Raw genomic sequence first — 18164 nt, forward strand, 5'->3', positions numbered from 1 at the left:
ATTTTTTTATTTTTGGTTTCAGAAATAATTACAAATCTTTAATAATTCTTCCTTCAAGAGTAATTTTTTCCACCTCGAATTTTGCAAAAATAAAATGTATAGCAAGCAAAAACAAAGCTAGTGGTCACTATAATTTGCAATTGACTTCTCGCAAACATCTTCGATAGGAAACCCAACAAAATTCGAATTATCCACAAAAGCACAACACAATATCGAGGCAAACAATAATGTTTGCATTTTATTTGAAATTAGAACACAAATTCCCATCTCATCGCAATAAGAAACAAAGGAAGTGCCATGAAAAAGTGGGATTTACAGGGAAAACAGGTGCCCAAGTGAGGGAAAAGCTGGAAAACAGTGCACACGCACACACGACACATTTGTTCGGTGTTTGGTATTTGGCAGCTTAAATATTTCACAAACTAATATCAATTCAATTTGTATGCAGTGTGTGCGTGAGTCCAGGTGAGGGAATTTGGGCAGGCACAAATTATTTATGGTCTCCTTATGAGAGCAAAAGTCAAACGATGCCATGGCATCAAAGATCTTTACATTAACAATAGAGCTACCTTTTTTATCGAATTGAATTGACCATTTGATTACAATAAAACTATGGTGTATGTATTAATAAACCCTCAAACGAAAAGTACAATTCGACGTTTATACGGATAGACAGTTCCATATTCTTTTCAATAATAAGTTAAAAGAATATCATCAGAAATTCTATAAAAAAAATATTTGTAAAGCAACATTGTATAATTTAAGATCTTTACAACTTTAAATAATAAACATTGTTAAAACGGTTCCATGTTTTGATTAACCTGGCTTTTCAGCTGGTAAATTAATAAAGGTACACTATACATCATGTTCATCAGTTATAAGACAATATTCAAATACCGATAAGCGCGCTAAGTTATCGATAAAACAGCAAATGGGCAGCCTAGCCGTTAACAGCTGTTATTTATGCAGTGAGTTGGCAGCCCAACCAATGGGAGTACGCAAAATCTAAAATTCTACGTGGAAATAAATAAATAAATAATGGCTAAAAATCCGAAAAAGGAGGACGACGCCGGCAACGACTGGGCGCAGAGTGATGAGGAGGACAACTGGGACGACTGGGGCGACGACGAGGACAAGTTTGTTCACGTGGAGAAGGATCCCAAGCAGGAGGAGGAGAAAGTCTCGACCAAAAACGACGCAAAAACAGCAGTGATGGAAAATCAGGAAAAGCTGGAAACTCCCGGAGTTTCTCCAAGCAGCACAGCTCCAGCCGCCGCCGCCTCGTCATCCTGGGGTCTCTGGGGCGGCAAACTCAGCTCTGTGTTGTCCACCGCCACGGAGGGGTTGGGCACTATAAGTAGTCAAGTGAACCAGGGCCTGAATCAAATTATAGGAGTGCCCGATCCCGAGGAACTGGCTCGCATCAATGTAGCTGAGAAGGCGGAAAAGGCTGCCAAGGAACCACCAGTGGAAAAGGAGAAGACTCCCGAGGAAGTCATCCCAGATGAAAGCGAGACCGCGCCGGCCTTTGGCCTGGGTTTTGTGACCAATCTGGGCTCTAAGGTGATCAACACCGGACTGGACACACTCGAAGGCATTGGCAAAAAGACCATGACCATTCTGCAGGACAACGATCCGAAGTTGATGAACAAGAGGAAGCTCCTTGGCCTGGAGACCAACTCACCAAATCTGAGTGCCGTGCTGCTGGAGGCGAAAAAGGATGCCGACCAGATGGAGCAATCCATGCAGCAGCTGCAGCTGGAAAGGCAGAAGGCGCAGCTGCGCTTCGAGGTCCTTTTCGAGCACTATTGCGGCCTGGTGCACTTCGAGGCCCTGGAGATACTGTCCAAGGAGTCACACCTCAAGCTGGACAACCTTCTAGAAGCAGTCAGTGGCAATGCCCTAGCCGAACTGCAGGAAACCATAAACGAGGTGAAGGAGCTGCTTGAACTGGAGGATCTGGATGTGGAGAGCGAGGGCGACTACGAGGCGCAAGAGCTTAGCGAGCGACTGGCGGCCACCATTAAAGATGCCGAGCTGGGGATCCAGTTCGATGATATAGCAAAGTGAGTAACTGAATTTAAGAAAATTAAGTATTTAAAAATCAACACTTTTTTTAGGCACTGGTCACAGTCCCTTGAGTGGCTAAACTCCGAGGAGGCCACCTCCGGCGATCTGGAGCAGGCTTATGCCAAGAGCATCCATGCCCTAAGCGAAGCCTGCGCCCTAGAGATGTGCAAGCTACACAAGATCGCCGAGCTTTTGCTGGTTAAACCACATCACAGCACTGCCAACGAGGTGGACGGCGTCGTCAATCTTTGCCAGCAGTTCAATGGGCACATCCAAGGTCTCAGCCACCGATTCGCCGCCGTTCTCAGTGGCAAACCGGAACCGGAGGAGGCAAAAGCCCGCGTCAGCACATTCTTCTCCGAAATGCTATCCGCCGTGCAGTTCATCGAGAAGGCCTACAAACTATTCACGCCCATTCTGCAGATGGGAGCTGTTTAAACGGATTTATAAATAATTGTTGTACTTGCTATTTTTACAATTGCTTGGTTTATGTCCTCAACTCACTTGTTTTCCATATAAATGTATAAAAATTATAAACGATTGCGATGCAAATGCTTGTGATACCATTCCAGAAGTAATACGTTAATTTGTTGGTTTATAATTTAATTTAAAAAGTTCTTCGGTGTAAGTAGGTGAAGTTATTGTTCTTTCTTTGTCAAACAAAATCTTTAAAAACTGTTTCTCGAATGGCGCGGTGAAAGTTTTCAAGCATTGTCTTTTCAATTCCGTTACGAATCAAACGCTGTACAAGTCGAACGCTGAACACAAATATAAAATTTTTCTTATTTTAGTTTACTTCAAATAAATTTACCTTGAACCATGGGAGATCGTAATAAGCGACCGGTTATCCTACTGAAAGTTCCGTCCTCTGATGATTATTATGGTTCGGCTTTGCGCAGCAATAATCTGGATCCCATATTCATAGCTCCGTCGCATTTTGTGTTCAAGAATCTTAAGCAATTGCAGGCTAAGCTAATGGAACCACACAAATATGCCGGTATTATCTTTGCGGCTCCACGATGTGTCCAGGCGGTTAACGAGGCTCTGGACAAGGCTCCTCTTCCCAGTTGCTGGCGACCCTTGCACAACTACTCCCTGGGGAAGAACACCCATAGCTCGGCTTGGTTTACATTGCAGAATCTTCCAACTTTGGGCGATCACGCGGTAAATGCCAATAATCTGTGCGATCTGATCGTGGAGACTTTCGGACCTAAGAGGGATCTACCGCTGCTGATGCCCTGTGGCAATGGCGTTGGACAGACGCTGCGACTCCGTTTGGTGGCTCAGGGATTCCGCGTGGATGCTTGCGAGGTGTACGAGAGTCGATCCCATCCGGATTTTGTCAACCATATGCGACATGCCCTCAAGTTCAAGCGCATGGAGACGATTGTCTTCTTTGGACCCTCAAGTGTACGTAGTTCGTTGGAGTTCTTCGAGAGTTACAACGTGTCCCTTAAGGATCGCAAGTTGATAGCCGTGGGAAGTGGTACCCGGAAGGCAATGGAGGATTCCGGCATGCAGGCCGATGGCGTTGTGGATGCCGCTGACGTGGACCACCTGATAAAGATCATCAAAACGTAGTTTAGAAAAGTTGTTATTTTTTGCGTATTGTTTTTACCTGTTTTTACTTTTGGTATGCTTTCAAAATCTAGTAAGTGTTTAATGTCCTTGAATAGAAGGTATCATGTACTAAATCGAGATAAATTGGTTCTTAGTTTCAATAAAGAAATTTAATATACTTGTGTTTTTGTTTTGAACCTTAATCTATTATTTTTATGAGAATATTAATTCAACAATGTAATAAAGTTAGGACAATGAAAAGGAAATCATGTTCTTAGAAAAAACTTGCAGAATACAAGTTTTTAAAGAAATAGATATAAATGAAATGGAAAGATCTGAATTAATTTCTGAATCCAGTATTCTTCGGTATTATTTGAAAATTAAAAAGGTAATATGACTTCAAAAACGTAGTAAGTTTTCTTAACTAATTTGACCTCTTCAGCATGTCAAACAAATCTGGTTCCTCCTGTGGTCTAACAAATGCAGATAATTTGGCGCGTTTTCCGCTAATGGGTTCTTTTACAATCTGTAACAATAATATATTTAACGATTATTTAATTTGCAAATTCACGATCACTTAATAATTACTTACAGGGAGGTCATCTTCACTTTCGAAGTCTGAAGCATGTATGGTAGTAATTCGATGACGTCGAACAGTACGCTTCTTTGAAGAAGTGCTCGAAAAACCATCGGATTCTGGTTGCACCTTATTCGGGTGGCTTTGAGTTTTGGACAATCCCTTGGGTTCTGGGAGTTTAGATATTGTCGTCACTGGTTGGTCGATTACACTATTAATACGGTTCATTTTGAACTGGAGTACGGCCATTTCATTCTGTTGGACGTAATATAAAAGCTAACAATTTGTTTAAAGAAATTAATTACCTTGGACTTACATTCTTGTCCCGTTCCAATTCAAGCATTTTGGCTTCTTTATTTTTAATTTCGAGCTCCAATCCGGAAACCTTTTTCTATAGAGGAAAGAATGATACAAAACAGATAAATAAGAAATAGTTTCCCCAATTCTTAATACTCACCATTAAGTTATCTTTCTGGGTCTTTAGCTCTTGACTTAATTGAAACTTAGATGCAGAAAATTCATTGGCCAATTTCTCATTTTTAGCCTCAAGATGGGCCAAAGTATCCTTTAGCTTATCATGATCAGTCAGAAGACTTCGCAACTTCTCCTGTTGAGTTTTGAACCTTTCATCCTTTTGCTGCAGGGCAACTGTAAGTCTCTCAATTTCCACTGCAGCTCGCTGAGACTCGGTTTCAAATTCTGTCCTCATGACCTGCATTCGATTGGAAAGCTGATCGTGCTGTACCTTTAGTTCTTGTTCAAAACTGTAAGTTTTTAATTCAAGTTCATTGGACAATTTTGTTATAACCTCCTGCTCATTATTGCGATGCAACTTTAAAGCATCAATCTCTCCTTGGAGTTGCGAGGCCTCCAGAAGTTTTTCCTTTTGTAGTGCCTCACTGCTGTCCTTTAGCTTTGTGAAATCAAGAGATGCCTTGTCCAATTGGCTTTTTAGCTCACGAATGGCGGTCTATCAAAATGATTTAAAAATGATTGAAATAAAATAAGGAAATGCCTACTTATTTTTTTTATTGGGCTTACCTCGTGCTTATAAGCTGCTTTCTTCATATCTTGAGAGTGCTTTAAATTAGTATCGGCCAATTCCTTAGAATAATGTTCGTTGATATCAACGAGTTCGACCAGTCTAGCCGTCATTTTTTGATGTTCACCAGTAAGGGTAATGTGGCTTCTTTCCCTTTCCTCCATAAGAGTTTTCAAAGTATTAATCTCGTTTCGAGATAGTTCAAGCTCTTTTTCGGCTTGATCGGTCAATCGTTGCTGCTCCTGGCAGCGCATTTTGTTGGCTTCCAACTCATTTTGCAGTTTTGACAAAGCCTTATTCGCTTCTATTGGAAGCTGTTCAACGCGATCTTCAAGTTCGGAGCAGGTAACCATTTTGGCGTTTAACTCGGTGCTCAGTTGTACAATGTTTGCCTGGGAAGAAAATGCAAACAGTAAATCAATAAAGGCATCTCTTTTAAAGAGTAAAATGGAATACATTTAAATAATTAAGAGACGAAGACAAAGAATTTCAAATTGTGAGGACTAACATGATAATATGTGTAATGATGATAGATTCTTATAAGTAATTATTTATAGAGTCGAACCACAAACCTCACAAATATCCTTTTGTGCACTCAAATCATTAAATTGATGCTTGAGGGCATCGTAAGCCTGCGTCAGTTCAGTAAGGTGCGTCAGAATCTCAGAGTTATTTATTTGGGCCTTTTCCATTTCCAATTTATAGTTACTCATGGCGCCAGCCAATTCGCGATTGGTTTGTTGCATATTTTTCAGCTGCAATATAAGTTATTAATCTGAAGTGATTCTGATAAGATAAGAGTTAATTTACCTCGCGATCCTGTTCTCCAATTCGAGATTGGGCGGCCTTAAGCTCGGAGTTTTTCATCTCCACGCAAGCTTTTATGATTCCCAGCTCCTTATCGTAGTTTTTCTCGCACTCGGTAAACTTTTGATTGATCTTTTTAAATTTATTGATGTTCTCCGTGTTCTTTTCTATCTGGTCGGCCAGATCCTTCTTCAAATGGGTCAACTCCAGCTGGGTGTTAGCCAACCTTTAAGAACATATTCATTGCAGGTGGGAACTTTATTAAAATGGTAGGTCTTAGTCTTACTTTTTATTCAGGCTAACATTTTCCGTATTTTTCTTCAAAGCGTCCATGGTGATTTCCCGCATTTTCTTGCTAGTCATGGAGTCTCGCCTTTTCAAATTTGAGAGTGATTCGTTGTGCTGCTTCATAAAACAATCTAGAATTGCCCCAGTACCAGGAGACAAATTCTTGATATCTTTCCACAAAATTTCCGGTGTTTTGGGCAACTTCTTGAACTTCTTTTTCGGGGACTTCACGGGGATAGAGGTAGTTGGTTTTTCCAACGGTTTAACTTCGGGTTTTGGACTTTTTGGCGCTTTATTTTGTGGTGTCTCACAGCGGGGAACCTTTTGAACCTCCCTTTTCTTGAAAACGTTTTCAAGTGATGGGGGTTTTTCTTGTATTTTGGTCCTTTTAGCGTCCCCAAAGTTCTCCTTGGGGATTTGAGTACCCAAAGATTCGGCGACTGTACTTTTTCTTGGCGATTTTGGCCGAACCGCACTCGCGATTTGGGAGCCAGCTCTTTTCTTCGCCCCCGCCATTTTGGGTTCTAAATGAGCAGTAAAATTAAGTTGCAGGTAATAAGGTACCAGTTGCAGATCACACCAAACTAAACGGGCTATACCCACTAAACTTTAAGTGGCTTCAACTAATTTATTGCAACGATCACTTTTTGGCGTCCAGCGAAAAAAACAACGGTAAATTTAGACTAGAGATGGGACTAAGAACTTAGAGGATGGTGTGTGTACTCGCTAACCGTGATTTGAGAATCACTGAATAAATATTTAACGGTCGATTAGTACTAGAAATGAGTTATTAATTAATTATTAAAATGTTGGTTAATTAAATATCTCATGTCCACGAAAAACTGAGTAATTTATCAAAACCTTTTTCTTATGTGAGCAGTAATTATTTAAATTGCTACTTTTAATGATGGGTGTGCTCGCTAAAAAATCACGGTCATCGCTGATATGGTCACAGTATATTTGCTATTCCGTTTGAACTGCCCTGGTTTTTTGTTGGCGCCCTGGTCACTATGGCACTATTTTATAATAATTCTATTTTGGTTGTCAGATCATTGTTTTTACTGGTTGTATTTAAATATTCAGGTGCTGATAGTTCGGAAGGGCTTACAAAATCCGATCCCAACGGCATAATGGCAGGATCTGGAGTTGCCAAGCAGCTGTTCGCCTGCAATTTCGAAGTGTTTGGTAAAGTGCAAGGTATTTTGCGTGGGAACCTACTATCCATTCGATCTGATTAATCTAACAGCTATTATTTGACCATTTCAGGTGTCTTTTTTCGCAAGGTAAGTGCCCGCTAAATTATTTAGTTTGCAGAGATCCACATGATCCTCTTTTTGGACCAGTACACGGAACAGACGGCCAAAACCCTGGGTGTTAAAGGCTGGTGCATGAATACCCGAGATGGAACCGTAAAGGGACAACTGGAGGCTCCCCTGGCGGAACTAAACGAAATGTAATGTCCTCTTTTTTGGGTGGCAAAAACATTCATTTAATCATCCTCAACAATTTACAGGAAACATTGGCTCCAGACCAAGGGAAGTCCCAGTTCGAAGATCTCAAAGGCCGAATTCACGCCAGCTCAGGAAATCGAGGCCTATACCTTCAGTACCTTCGATATAAGACGTTAAAAATGGATTATTAGAAGAACAACCAGAGGCTTAAAGAATAATTTCAAAAATCCCTAAATATTCCCACACCACACCAAATATATGTATTCCCAAAACAAAAACAACAAAACAAAGCAGGGTTGCATTTTCTGGTAGCAGCCCAGCCGCCCAGCGTTGCCATATAGTCAAAAAGTACTCAGTCCCACCACTTGTCTCGCTCGCACACACAGCCCTGCGCCGAGCCACCGCCATAGGCGGCGCACGTGCGAGAGCGAGACAACCGGCTGGGCGGCAGCGCACTTTGGTCTGGCACAGAAACGAGTACAGCTTCGATACACGTCGTTTTGCCAAAAGCGTAGCAGGGCAGCCCAAAGCAAAGGCAAAAGCAATGAAAAAAATAAATGAGGAAAAAAATCCGTGAAGCGAGAACCGTAATTCCGTACCGTAAAATTCCCGATAGCGCGAGTCACGCCATTGTGTAAGCGCAGTTTATTTGCCAATTGTGCGAAGGGCATTTCTTGCGGAACGGCCGAATTGTGCGTATAACGAAAAAAATATACTACTTAATTTTTAAGCAATTTACAAAATTCTTGCGTGCTGACTGCCTGCCGTCTCTATGTGTGCATGTGTGTTAGTGAGTACCAGTGAGTACTTTCGCGCTGAAAACGTTTTTTCCTCAACTGGAATCGCTGGAATCGGGCAAATATAGTTCTACATAAGCACATTTAACCGATTTGAATGTAATCGGAAGTAATGCAGACATGTGGAATACAATAAATGCGATTGTGTAAATAACTGAAAATATTGGAGCACACAGTTGCACGTGTGCGTGTGTGTGTTTATGTGCGCCAGTGAGTGTGCTTGTAAAGGCGCGAGTTTTCCGTTTTGCATGGCTAATTGTGGTGGAAAAACTCAATAAACGGAATTACATAAAGATTGGGCGATTTTCCGCCAGCCAATGATGCAAATTCTTGGAAAATTGTGATTTTCAAGATGAACCGCAATGATTTCGTCAGTATGTAAAGTAGTCTGTCTGTTTGTCCATCGCTCTGTATGTGTGTTTGTGCGAGTTCTATACAGTTTTTTTTATTGCGCATCATGGTGTGCAATAGCGCGCGTTCTGACCTCTCTCTCGCTCTCATTGACTCGGCCCGACTCTCTGGCTGGCCAGAGCGTCGCTATGTGTGTGCGTGTGTTTGAGTGCGTGTACATATATGTATGTAGCATATGTACATAACACGCCGGAAAAGACAAAACGATTCCGATTTTTTTTGTCGAATTCTTAGGGAGGCGGGCAGTTTAAGCGAGATAAAACCAAAGAAAAAAACTACACAAATATAGTAACCGATAGCTGAGCACTCGGGCATTTTCAAAAATCAAACAGTGTGCCTGTCGTTTGCCTTCAAAACGCTGAATTGCCTGTCGATTTGCCGAAATAATAGCCCGTTTCATTTCAAAATCCTCGACAGGACTAGCATCGAGCAGTAGCCTTCAGGAGTCGAGCGGACCAAATGCCGCAACAGCCGGCCGACGCATCAGCATCAGAACGATGGCCCCAGCGCTCACAGCCGAGCCACTAAGTCCCAAGGAGAAGCTAACCAGCACAGCCTCGCCCTCGGCCCGCAGCTCTTTGGAGAGCGGAGGCGTTGGAGGCATTGGAGTAGGAGCCGGCGGAGTGGCCAAGAAGCCAGCGACGCCCACTCCGGCCACGGCCACCACGAGGGTCACCCGCTCCTCGGCGGCAGCGGCCTCAGTGGCCTCTTCCCCGCCGCAGCAGCAACAGCAGCCGCAGCAGCAGCAGCAGCAGCAGAGATCCTCCCCAGCAGTCAATAACAAGAGGAAGTGGCGTTCCAATGAACCCATGGGCCTGAGCACCGCCCCTACTCCACACAGCAGCAGTGCGCCCAATACCACGGCGGATGCAGCGGAGGCCTCCACCTCCACTGTGGAGAACAACAACAACAATAACAACAACAGCAGCAGCACATCTATTAGCAACAGCTCCACTCCCAAGGACAACTCAACGGCCCAGCTGCTGGCGGATCTGACCATCAACTTTGAGGAGACCATATCCGCCGATATTTGCTTGAGGAAAACCCTGCCCGATGTGACTTTGGGCAAGGAGCCAGCCACGCCTGCCTCTGTCCTGGCAGTGGCCACCAGTTCTGCAGGTTCCGGCAGCGGTTTGCCAGGTGACACACCGCCGTTAGCCTCAGCAGAGGAGGAGCTGCCAAAGATAGAAACAGATAATATAGAGGGTAGGTCAATGTGGTTACTCCAAATGAAACGTCTATATTCAATGTTTACTTGGCTTACTGTTTCAGAGCGTCTCAGTCAGCTGGATGGCAATGCCAGTGCGATGCCCGAGGAGCCTGTGGCTCCGCCTCCTGTTGCGCCACCCTTGCAGGAGCCGCCAGGAACGCCCAGCAGGCCCCAGCAGCAGCAGCCACCCCAACAGATGACGCCGCAAAGCACCTCCACCTCCATTAATTTCCTGAAGGACGGAGCCGCCGGTGCCGTGCTGGAGGATCAGGACATCGAGGAGGTGCTCAAGGCGCTAAAGACATTCGACGGCGGCCATGTCAATCCCGATACCATCTGCGAATTCTTCGACGAGGTGTGGGAAGAGGCGGCTCCGGCTACGGCCTTGCCGGCAGCGGCTCCTGGAAATGTGGTCGAGCTGCCGGATGTGAAGCCCAGCTGCAGTGACATCCTGGCCAGCGGCAGCAACAGCATTTCCCAGGCCAATGTGATCATAAAACAGGAGCAGCAGCGACCGTGGCAGGATGTCCATGCTGAATTGGAGCAGCAGCAGCACGTGATTTCGCGCCGGATCGAGTTCTTGCTGCGCAGGATGCGCAAGCTCCAAGCCCGCGCCATGTGCCGCCACACCAGCGAGGAGGTAGCCGGCATAATGGAGTGGTCCGCCCGCACTTCCCACAAGGCTCCCATTCCGGCGAGAAGTGCCACACTGTCCGAGCAGGAGGCCACCGTCCTGTCGATTGTCTCCGGACGTCCGGGCCCCACCTTCTGGGAGGAGCAGAACAAGCATCCGCTTCCCGCCAGTCAGATGGGCAATGTGATTCGGCACATTTCGACGGCGGCCCGCCATCAGCAAATCTGCCACTCGGCCAACGGAAGCTCCGCTACCCTGGCGCCATCCTCCAGCTGGTACAACAACACGAACAGCTCAACGCTGCCGGCAAAGCGTCCGCGAAAGAATCAATTGGATTCTGCGATATCAACGGGAACAGCGGCGTCAACATCATCGTTGGCATCATCGGGACTGGCGCCGGGCACGACGGCATCTGCCGCAACGGATTCGAATACGCCGCGGGCGGACGACATCGTGCCCAGTTACGACACCTATGTGACAAGTGAACTCACCCATGTGGCCGGTCTGCTGCACACGGAACTGCGAGAGGTGCAGAACGCCATCGATTCGGACGCCACAGAGTCAAGTTCTGGCGGCGAGTCTGCTGACGAGATGGTCTCCTACAACAACACCCAGCAGCTGTCGCTATCCATGTAAGTTCCAAACTTTGCTATATTCCATTTTATATCTGTTGATGCTCTAGGCGATTTAACTATCAAACTGCTTTTATTTGTGTCTTTTGAGCTTGGAAGCCGTCCTTTTCTGTCACTTTTTTTTTAAATTAGTGGTTCCGAACAGGGACGTATTTGATTTTATCAGTTCCTTCCACAGAAAGATTTTATAAGAATTTACTTTTGACAGCTGTTTTAAATAATATGATTTTTGGTAGCCCTGAATAAATGACGACAATTTAAGGGGGTTTATAATAATTACTTTACTTCACAAGAAACGTTTTAACATTGAGGGTTTTTTTTTGAAAATTTTGAAAACTACTATATTAAATTAATTTCTCCCTGATAATAATCCATATTTATTTCTATCTCTGCCAGCACTCGACGAGCTGTTTGGCGGTACTCGAAAGATCGGGCAGCCATAGCCTTGCGCTGGTCGTGGCTCTGCTCCCAGCTGACCGACCTGGAGATGAAGATCCGGCAGCACAGCGACCTCTTCTCGGAGCTGACCCAGTCCAAGGGCGAGGTCCAGCTGGCTAAGACATCGCCTCCGCTGCCACCGCCTGCAAATGGCATCAAGGAGGAGCCCTCCGGCGACTATCTCTGCAGTCGGGCACGGCCATTAGTGCTGTCCGAGTTCCACAAGCGCAAGCTCTTCCAGACCACGAACATGCACACGATTTCCAAGAAGGCCGCGCGGCCCAGCAACATCAAGTGTGGCTGCCAGTGGCCGCAGGTGCCATGCACCCTGTGCACAGGTCGCACGGATCCCACAGCGCCCCGGGATCTGGTCGAGACGATGATGCCGGCCAACCGGGTGGCGCTGCTTGATGCTGGCTACCATCCAGTGCTCAGTTTCGCCAGTGGTAAGAGGGAGTTTCCACTGAATATGATCCTTTTTGCTATTTCGATTGTTTGCTCATCAGTCCTATTTTCTCCCCTTGTTCCAGATGTCAGCCAGTCTGTGCATCTGGAGGCCATTGCCCGCCAGCCGGACTGGCAGTACCGAGTCATGCGCTGCCAGGCCAAGGCCATTGTGAAGGCCATGTGGAAGGCGGAGCGCGAGACGCTGGCCTCTGGGGGAATTGGCGGTGCGGCGGGCAGCCGGCGATCGGGCGATGCGGTCAAGCGGCGTTATATACGACGCAAGGAGCGCAACAACAACTCAAATAAGGAGGCTGGCAGCGGAGTTAAAGCTGCTGCTGCAGGAGGAGCAAGCGGAACCGGAAGCAGTGCCGTCGGGGGAGGGGATAGCGGAAACGGTACTGGTACTGCTACTACTTCTTCTTCTACTACGCCTACTACAACGCCACTTGTGGCCAACAGTAAATTATTGTAAACATGACGAAATTCGATAATTGTTATTAACATAAAACAACAACAATCTTTTGCATCTCTTCTTCTTCTTTTTCTTTGCATCGATCAACCAAAACACGAAATTCCACAATACCACAACCTCCACCAACAACAACAACAACTACGACAAAACTCCACCAATTGTTTTATTTGCCATTCCGTTCTTGTCTCCGTTTCGTCCCTGTTCCGCATTCCAAATTACGGATTTAACGCAACACCAGCAGCAGCGGCCAAGGGCAAGAGGCAACCACCACTACAACAACAACCAACTGGAGCGAACAATTCCAGCTCGCTGTGGCCAGACTCTCGCCAACGCCAACGACAACGCCACCACAGTCCCTCCTCAACCTCGATCTCGGCAGCCAGCGGCGCTAAGAAGTCACGCAAGTCCACAAACAGCAGCAGCAATTCCACACAGCAGCAGCAGCATCAACACGGCAGCAACATCAACAACCATCATCTCAACGGCTACGGGGATCAGTGGGGGGACCAGAGCAGGAGTCGTCGCAACTCCTCGCCCACCCACAGCCATCGAAATGAGAGGTAAATATGAAAATGGTGGATGGATCTCAAGAACTCTCGGTTCGACTTTGTGGATATGGAATGTTAGCTGGTCTGAACTTCTCCTGATATTGAGATTTTTTAACAGAAATGATTCTTCCTTAAAGGGTTCCGAAATAAGGGATCCCAATAATATTCCCGAGAAAATAAGATCTTTCACACATTTCTTTGCTTTCCCTTGCAGAACCTCGGAGCGTCGCGTTCGTCCCATCTATGACATCAATAACATTGTTATACCCTACAGTATGTTAGCCCAGTCGAAAATGGAAATTCTTCCCTACAAGGAAATTCCCATACCCAAGTAAGTATTCCATGTTAATGATATGATTATAAAATATATATATGATTATAATCATTATTGCCCCTAGAACAAAACACTCCAGTAAATTCTAATCACTCCGTATCTTTACTTCCAGGTGGCGCATTGTAGACAGTGATAATGATAAGGCAAAGCATTCGTCGGATGAGTCAGCGGACTGCAAAGTGAGCAATGGCAGCGTCGGCGCATCAACGTCAGAGGAGCCATCCAAACCCCAGCCGCCATCAGAAAAACCAGAGCAACCAAAACAACAGCCAGCCGTGCAGCCTCCAAAGGTCAATGGTTTGAAGGAGAAGCAAGCAGTCAAGCACAATAACAATAACAATACAAACAACAATAATAATAAAAATGGACTGGTAAATGGCATTGCTAAAAAGGATGAGGCCAAGGCTGTAGAGGATCCCAATCCGCTGGAAAAAGCAGAGGAGCAGATGGAAAAGGTGGTCAAACCCAAGCTCAATGGTAATTTGGCAAAAAATCCGAATGATAAAACTGCTGAGAAGCAGGAAGAGATTGCTCAGCCAGCAACAGAGCCACCACTGCCCAAGAGACCAAAGCTGGAGACGCCATCTGACGAGGTCCCCAAATCAAAGGCAAATGGACAGCTGGTAGAGCTGAAACCAGAGACCCGCGAAAACGAGGAGGAGGAGCATGGCAAGGAAGATCTTTCGGATGAAGCGTTCATCCTGCGACATCAGCGCGCTCTCATCGAAGAGCGTCGCCGCTTCGAGACCTTCCTCAAGTTCCCCTGGAGCACTCGATCACGTGCGAATCGACGCGTCGACAGTCGTGCGGAGTCGAGTGGCGCCAATACTCCGGATCCCGCCTCGCCAGCTCCTCACTTGGGCGGCATTGGGCACGACAACGAAAGCATTCCCTCGCCCCTGGCCCATCCACTGGACGGGTTCAACGACAGTGGCGAGCTGCTGGCGGGCGGACAGGCGCGCCAGGCCCGTCGTCGGACTACGTCCAGTAAGCTCAAGGATCAGGTGGAGCGGCGCAGCACTACGCCCGATCTGCGGGAGGTGAGTCGGAATTTGTATTGCCAAAATATCTCTGCCTAACTAAAAATCTTCCTTTTTAAATAGCCCTATGCGCTGATGCCATCGCCCTTTGAGCCCCTGCACTTTCCGCTCTCCGACGAGGTCTACCAGCGATTGCTGGCCGAGACGTACGCGACGCCTAGATCGATTTCCGGCCCAAAGCGGGCCAAGAGCAAGTCAATATCCTCGAACTGCGACGGTCCCAGCTCCACTGGAGGCAGCAGTAGTCGGCGCAGCAGCAAGACTAAGATTAAACTAAATGGCCAGTTAAATGGTCGGCTAAATGGTCATCCGGCAGCAGCAACGAAGATAAACGGAGCTGAAGGTGGTAAAGAAACTGAAGTTTCCGAGCCGGAAGAGGAGGACATTCTGCTGGAGGAGGAGGACGACGACTATCCTAAGCACCATCTGGCACCGCTGGACGATGAGGAGCCGTCGACGCCGGATGCCGAGCAGGATCTGTACGATGCGGCGATCGATGCCTACCTGGGCGATCCGGACGCGCTTGAGGAGGACATGGCCGACGATCCCTTTGAGGACGACGACCCTAACGATCCGGAGTGGAAGACCCGGGCCGAGGGCGTTCGCAGCAGACGCATCTAAGACCAAAACCCAAAGCAAACAACTTTCGTTTTCGTGATTTCAGTCTTTTTAAACGATTTGTGAATTTTTAAGCCCCCCAAACACACAAACACACACCATACACAACACAAATCAGCCGGCGCAGAGCAACTATTTTAATTTGTTTTAAACGGATTGGTTTGCACTCACAACAGCATTGCGTATTTTAAGCAATCGTCTAAGTTATTTAGTTCTACGAACCCACATAAACACAGATAAGCAAACACACAACAAACGAAGCAGAAGCAGAAGCGAAACTCTTGAAATAATCAATGTAAATAAAAGCTAAATACATAGAGCTAAGCAAGTTACTGATAAATGTAGACTAATCGGCGGTCGTCAAGAGATCATCGAACGCATTCACCAGGCCTTTCGATGAGCATGGTGGGTGGGTTCGGTTCGAAAAATGGTCAGCGGTTAGGCAGAAACAACAAACCAACACTTGGGCTTCAAGCCAAAGTGAGCTAATGATACAATACTAAGCTAATCTAAATAAAAACACATTTAAATATACTATATGCATAAATAAAAACATGTAAATGCCAAGAGAGCAGATAGCTGAAGATTTGAAATGTATTCGCACCTGCACACAAAACGATATAACAACTAAACCAAGCCTATCAATTAATCAGCTGGCTCTAGGGCCGTATTTCTTGTATTTTTAAAAGTTTATCAACTGTAAATGTATAGAGAGGAATGCGAAGGCGGTATTTTAGTTGCTTAGACGTTTTCATTTTTACTTTAAACGTTAGTGGCTAATTGTAGCAATTAAAAATATAAAAAAAAACAACAAAACCATGAGCAAACCTAGTGCGGCTATGCCCGTGAAAATGTTTAATCTATTTTCGTTTTTTACTATATACTGTGTATGTTTCACCGCAAAGCTAGAATCCAGATTCAATCGTTAAAACTTGAAAAGAAATACAACAGAATTGTGAAGACTAACTAAGGACCGAGAAAATACAGAATTATATATTCTTAAAAGTGACACATGGAGCGCCAAAAATGATCTATAAGACACAGAACAGATGGCGGAAATTGGGAACATGTGTGATGGAAATTTTCTAAGCAGATTTCAGTTAGTTGGTAATTGAACTTGGAATTGGGATGATGGTAAGAGCGGATAAAAGAATTGTTTTCTGACAAACTACTAATTTCCCTTGAAGAAGTTTTCTTTGATTTTCCTGCTGGCCTGGAGTTCTGTTTTTCTGGGCAGTACTCATACTATGAGTCGGATTAGGAAGTCTGATATAGGCTTGAAATCTTTGGAGGAGCTAATTTTGATTAGAAAGACTCTGGCTAGGCAGGCTCTGAGGCTCAGGGGCTTGGAAATAAACCTCCACCATGTGCTGAGCAAGGTGGTCTTCCTTTCCGATGCGGATGTGCATGCACCGGGAAGATTCTCCTCCAAAGCAGATCCTTTGACAGAGCTATCAGAGCGTTTGAATACATTGCTCAAGCGACTGAGCCATGAGGATCTAGATCAGCAATTTTTAAAGGCTTGTCAGAAAAACAGATCGAGGCTTCTGGAAACTTCTCCAAATCAGACCTCGAAGAAGGATGTTAGTAAAGTTAAGGTCATCCCGAAAGTTGGTACGTTGTTGTGCTAATCAAAAACTTAATATAATAATGAAACCATAAACTCACCTGTTAATCCTTTCCAGATTTTCACCAGCCCGCCAAATCGGATTGTTATGAACTGGATGAAGCTGTACGGGTGGATGGCGTCTATAGGTTCCTGGTTCCCGAGCGGAATGAAGTCCAGCGCGATTTGCACCAGCGTTACTGCGCCTTCGCCACAGATGGTCCCGCCTGGACGGTGATCCAGAACAGAGGTGGTTCCTTCGATCCCCTTGAGAACTTCAATCGCAGCTGGGACGAGTATCGCGCGGGTTTTGGCAATTTATCCCGGGATTTCTGGTTTGGCAACGAGTTCACGCACAAGATTCTCTATCGCGACGATCATGAGTTGAGGGTGGAGTTGCGGGAGGAGGATCAGGACCCCGCGGATTGGGCTGAGTATTCCATTTTCCGAATGGACAGCGAGCGCTACAACTACCAGCTTTCGGTAGAAGGTGACTTCCGGGGTTCACTGCCAGATGTTCTGGAGAAACTCAATGGAACGGAATTTAGCACACACGATCGGCGAAGGAATGGGGATACCGAGAACTCCAGGGATTCCAACTGCGCCGAGCAGTACGGCGGAGGTTGGTGGTTCGATGGCTGCACACAGTCCAATCTGAATGGAGAACTTGGTGTCCACCAGAGAGCAAGTCCAGCCATCATCTGGTCGAATTGGCGCATTGGAACCGACAAACCGAAAAACTCGCGCATGATGATACGACCTGTAAACCCAGTTCCGGGGGGTTACTTTTACGAGGACTAGGCGGCGGAAAGGATAACTGGGAATTTTAAATAGCAATCAGTAAATGTTGCTCGTATTCCAGCAAATTGAACGTTACCGATAGGTGGCCCTGCAAATAAACGTTACCGATAGGTATCGAATCCACTGGCACTTTCTATAGAAATTTTATACTTTTATTGTTTTAATACTACTATTTTATTAATTTGTATTCATCTAAATTATTTATCACGAAATCTTTAAATATCACTGATATTTCAAGCCCGTCCGCCTATCGAATATTTATCGAATTGGATTGGGTGAATGAGAGAGCAATAGAAGGACACGGCAAGTTTTGCCTACCAGAAAAAAAAGCTCTGTTATCCTGGGGTGGGAATTTTAAATTTAGGGCGTTTATTTGAAAAA

General features: G+C 45.6%; 6 protein-coding genes across 14 annotated transcripts; 5 read left to right on the plus strand and 1 right to left on the minus strand.

Moving 5' to 3' along the window:
- The first annotated feature begins 959 nt into the window (after positions 1-959).
- On the plus strand, positions 960-2860 carry LOC108007020 (protein FAM114A2). The gene is made up of 2 exons (XM_017070626.4): positions 960-2066; positions 2121-2860. Exons 1-2 carry the CDS (start codon positions 1039-1041, stop codon positions 2506-2508), a joined length of 1416 nt encoding a protein of 471 aa, XP_016926115.4. The 5' UTR covers positions 960-1038; the 3' UTR covers positions 2509-2860.
- A 29-nt stretch (positions 2861-2889) lies between these two features.
- Uros2 (Uroporphyrinogen III synthase 2) lies at positions 2890-3808 on the plus strand. The gene has a single exon (XM_017070627.4). It carries the CDS (start codon positions 2890-2892, stop codon positions 3649-3651), a length of 762 nt encoding a protein of 253 aa, XP_016926116.4. The 3' UTR covers positions 3652-3808.
- Positions 3779-17175, minus strand: c(3)G (crossover suppressor on 3 of Gowen). 2 transcript variants are annotated; one of them, XM_065866964.2, is made up of 9 exons: positions 17045-17175; positions 6343-6868; positions 6060-6282; positions 5822-6004; positions 5249-5641; positions 4665-5177; positions 4524-4598; positions 4223-4462; positions 3779-4156 (listed from the first exon to the last, which is right to left on the minus strand). In XM_065866964.2, the coding sequence occupies exons 2-9, from the start codon at positions 6858-6860 to the stop codon at positions 4055-4057; spliced, it is 2247 nt and encodes a 748-aa protein (XP_065723036.2). In that variant the 5' UTR covers positions 6861-6868; positions 17045-17175; the 3' UTR covers positions 3779-4054. The 2 variants fall into 2 exon arrangements, with proteins under 2 accessions (XP_065723036.2, XP_070852632.1); XM_070996531.1 differs by lacking the exon at positions 17045-17175 and adding an exon at positions 6948-7090.
- Positions 7329-8085, plus strand: Acyp2 (Acylphosphatase 2). The gene is made up of 4 exons (XM_036817560.3): positions 7329-7541; positions 7611-7627; positions 7688-7797; positions 7858-8085. The coding sequence occupies exons 1-4, from the start codon at positions 7355-7357 to the stop codon at positions 7970-7972; spliced, it is 429 nt and encodes a 142-aa protein (XP_036673455.3). The 5' UTR covers positions 7329-7354; the 3' UTR covers positions 7973-8085.
- Positions 8295-15960, plus strand: nsl1 (non-specific lethal 1). 8 transcript variants are annotated; one of them, XM_036817556.3, is made up of 9 exons: positions 8295-8487; positions 9421-10209; positions 10276-11479; positions 11876-12363; positions 12448-12822; positions 13075-13396; positions 13599-13715; positions 13831-14758; positions 14822-15960. In XM_036817556.3, the coding sequence occupies exons 2-9, from the start codon at positions 9501-9503 to the stop codon at positions 15377-15379; spliced, it is 4701 nt and encodes a 1566-aa protein (XP_036673451.3). In that variant the 5' UTR covers positions 8295-8487; positions 9421-9500; the 3' UTR covers positions 15380-15960. The 8 variants fall into 8 exon arrangements, with proteins under 8 accessions (XP_036673451.3, XP_036673452.3, XP_036673453.3 ...); XM_036817551.3 differs by lacking the exon at positions 8295-8487 and having other exon boundaries at positions 9425-10209; positions 13078-13396; XM_036817552.3 differs by lacking the exon at positions 8295-8487 and having other exon boundaries at positions 9425-10209; positions 12448-12765.
- Positions 16375-17783, plus strand: LOC108017080 (ficolin-3). Its single transcript, XM_036817526.3, has 3 exons — positions 16375-16510; positions 16564-16990; positions 17062-17783. Exons 1-3 carry the CDS (start codon positions 16505-16507, stop codon positions 17781-17783), a joined length of 1155 nt encoding a protein of 384 aa, XP_036673421.3. The 5' UTR covers positions 16375-16504.
- The last annotated feature ends 381 nt before the right edge of the window (positions 17784-18164 follow it).

The sequence above is a fragment of the Drosophila suzukii genome, chromosome 3 (assembly GCF_043229965.1).
Source record: "Drosophila suzukii chromosome 3, CBGP_Dsuzu_IsoJpt1.0, whole genome shotgun sequence".
NCBI lineage: Eukaryota > Metazoa > Arthropoda > Insecta > Diptera > Drosophilidae > Drosophila > Drosophila suzukii.

Coding starts and splice junctions, on each gene's coding strand:
- Acyp2 (XM_036817560.3), top strand. CDS start 7,355: ATGGCACTATTTTATAATAATTCTATTTTGGTTGTCAGATCATTGTTT. Junction 7,798..7,857: donor CTGGCGGAACTAAACGAAAT/GTAATGTCCTCT, acceptor AACAATTTACAG/GAAACATTGGCTCCAGACCA.
- LOC108007020 (XM_017070626.4), top strand. CDS start 1,039: ATGGCTAAAAATCCGAAAAAGGAGGACGACGCCGGCAACGACTGGGCG. Junction 2,067..2,120: donor CAGTTCGATGATATAGCAAA/GTGAGTAACTGA, acceptor CACTTTTTTTAG/GCACTGGTCACAGTCCCTTG.
- LOC108017080 (XM_036817526.3), top strand. Junction 16,991..17,061: donor TAAGGTCATCCCGAAAGTTG/GTACGTTGTTGT, acceptor AATCCTTTCCAG/ATTTTCACCAGCCCGCCAAA.
- Uros2 (XM_017070627.4), top strand. CDS start 2,890: ATGGGAGATCGTAATAAGCGACCGGTTATCCTACTGAAAGTTCCGTCC.
- nsl1 (XM_036817556.3), top strand. CDS start 9,501: ATGGCCCCAGCGCTCACAGCCGAGCCACTAAGTCCCAAGGAGAAGCTA. Junction 13,397..13,598: donor CACAGCCATCGAAATGAGAG/GTAAATATGAAA, acceptor TTTCCCTTGCAG/AACCTCGGAGCGTCGCGTTC. Junction 14,759..14,821: donor CTACGCCCGATCTGCGGGAG/GTGAGTCGGAAT, acceptor CTTTTTAAATAG/CCCTATGCGCTGATGCCATC.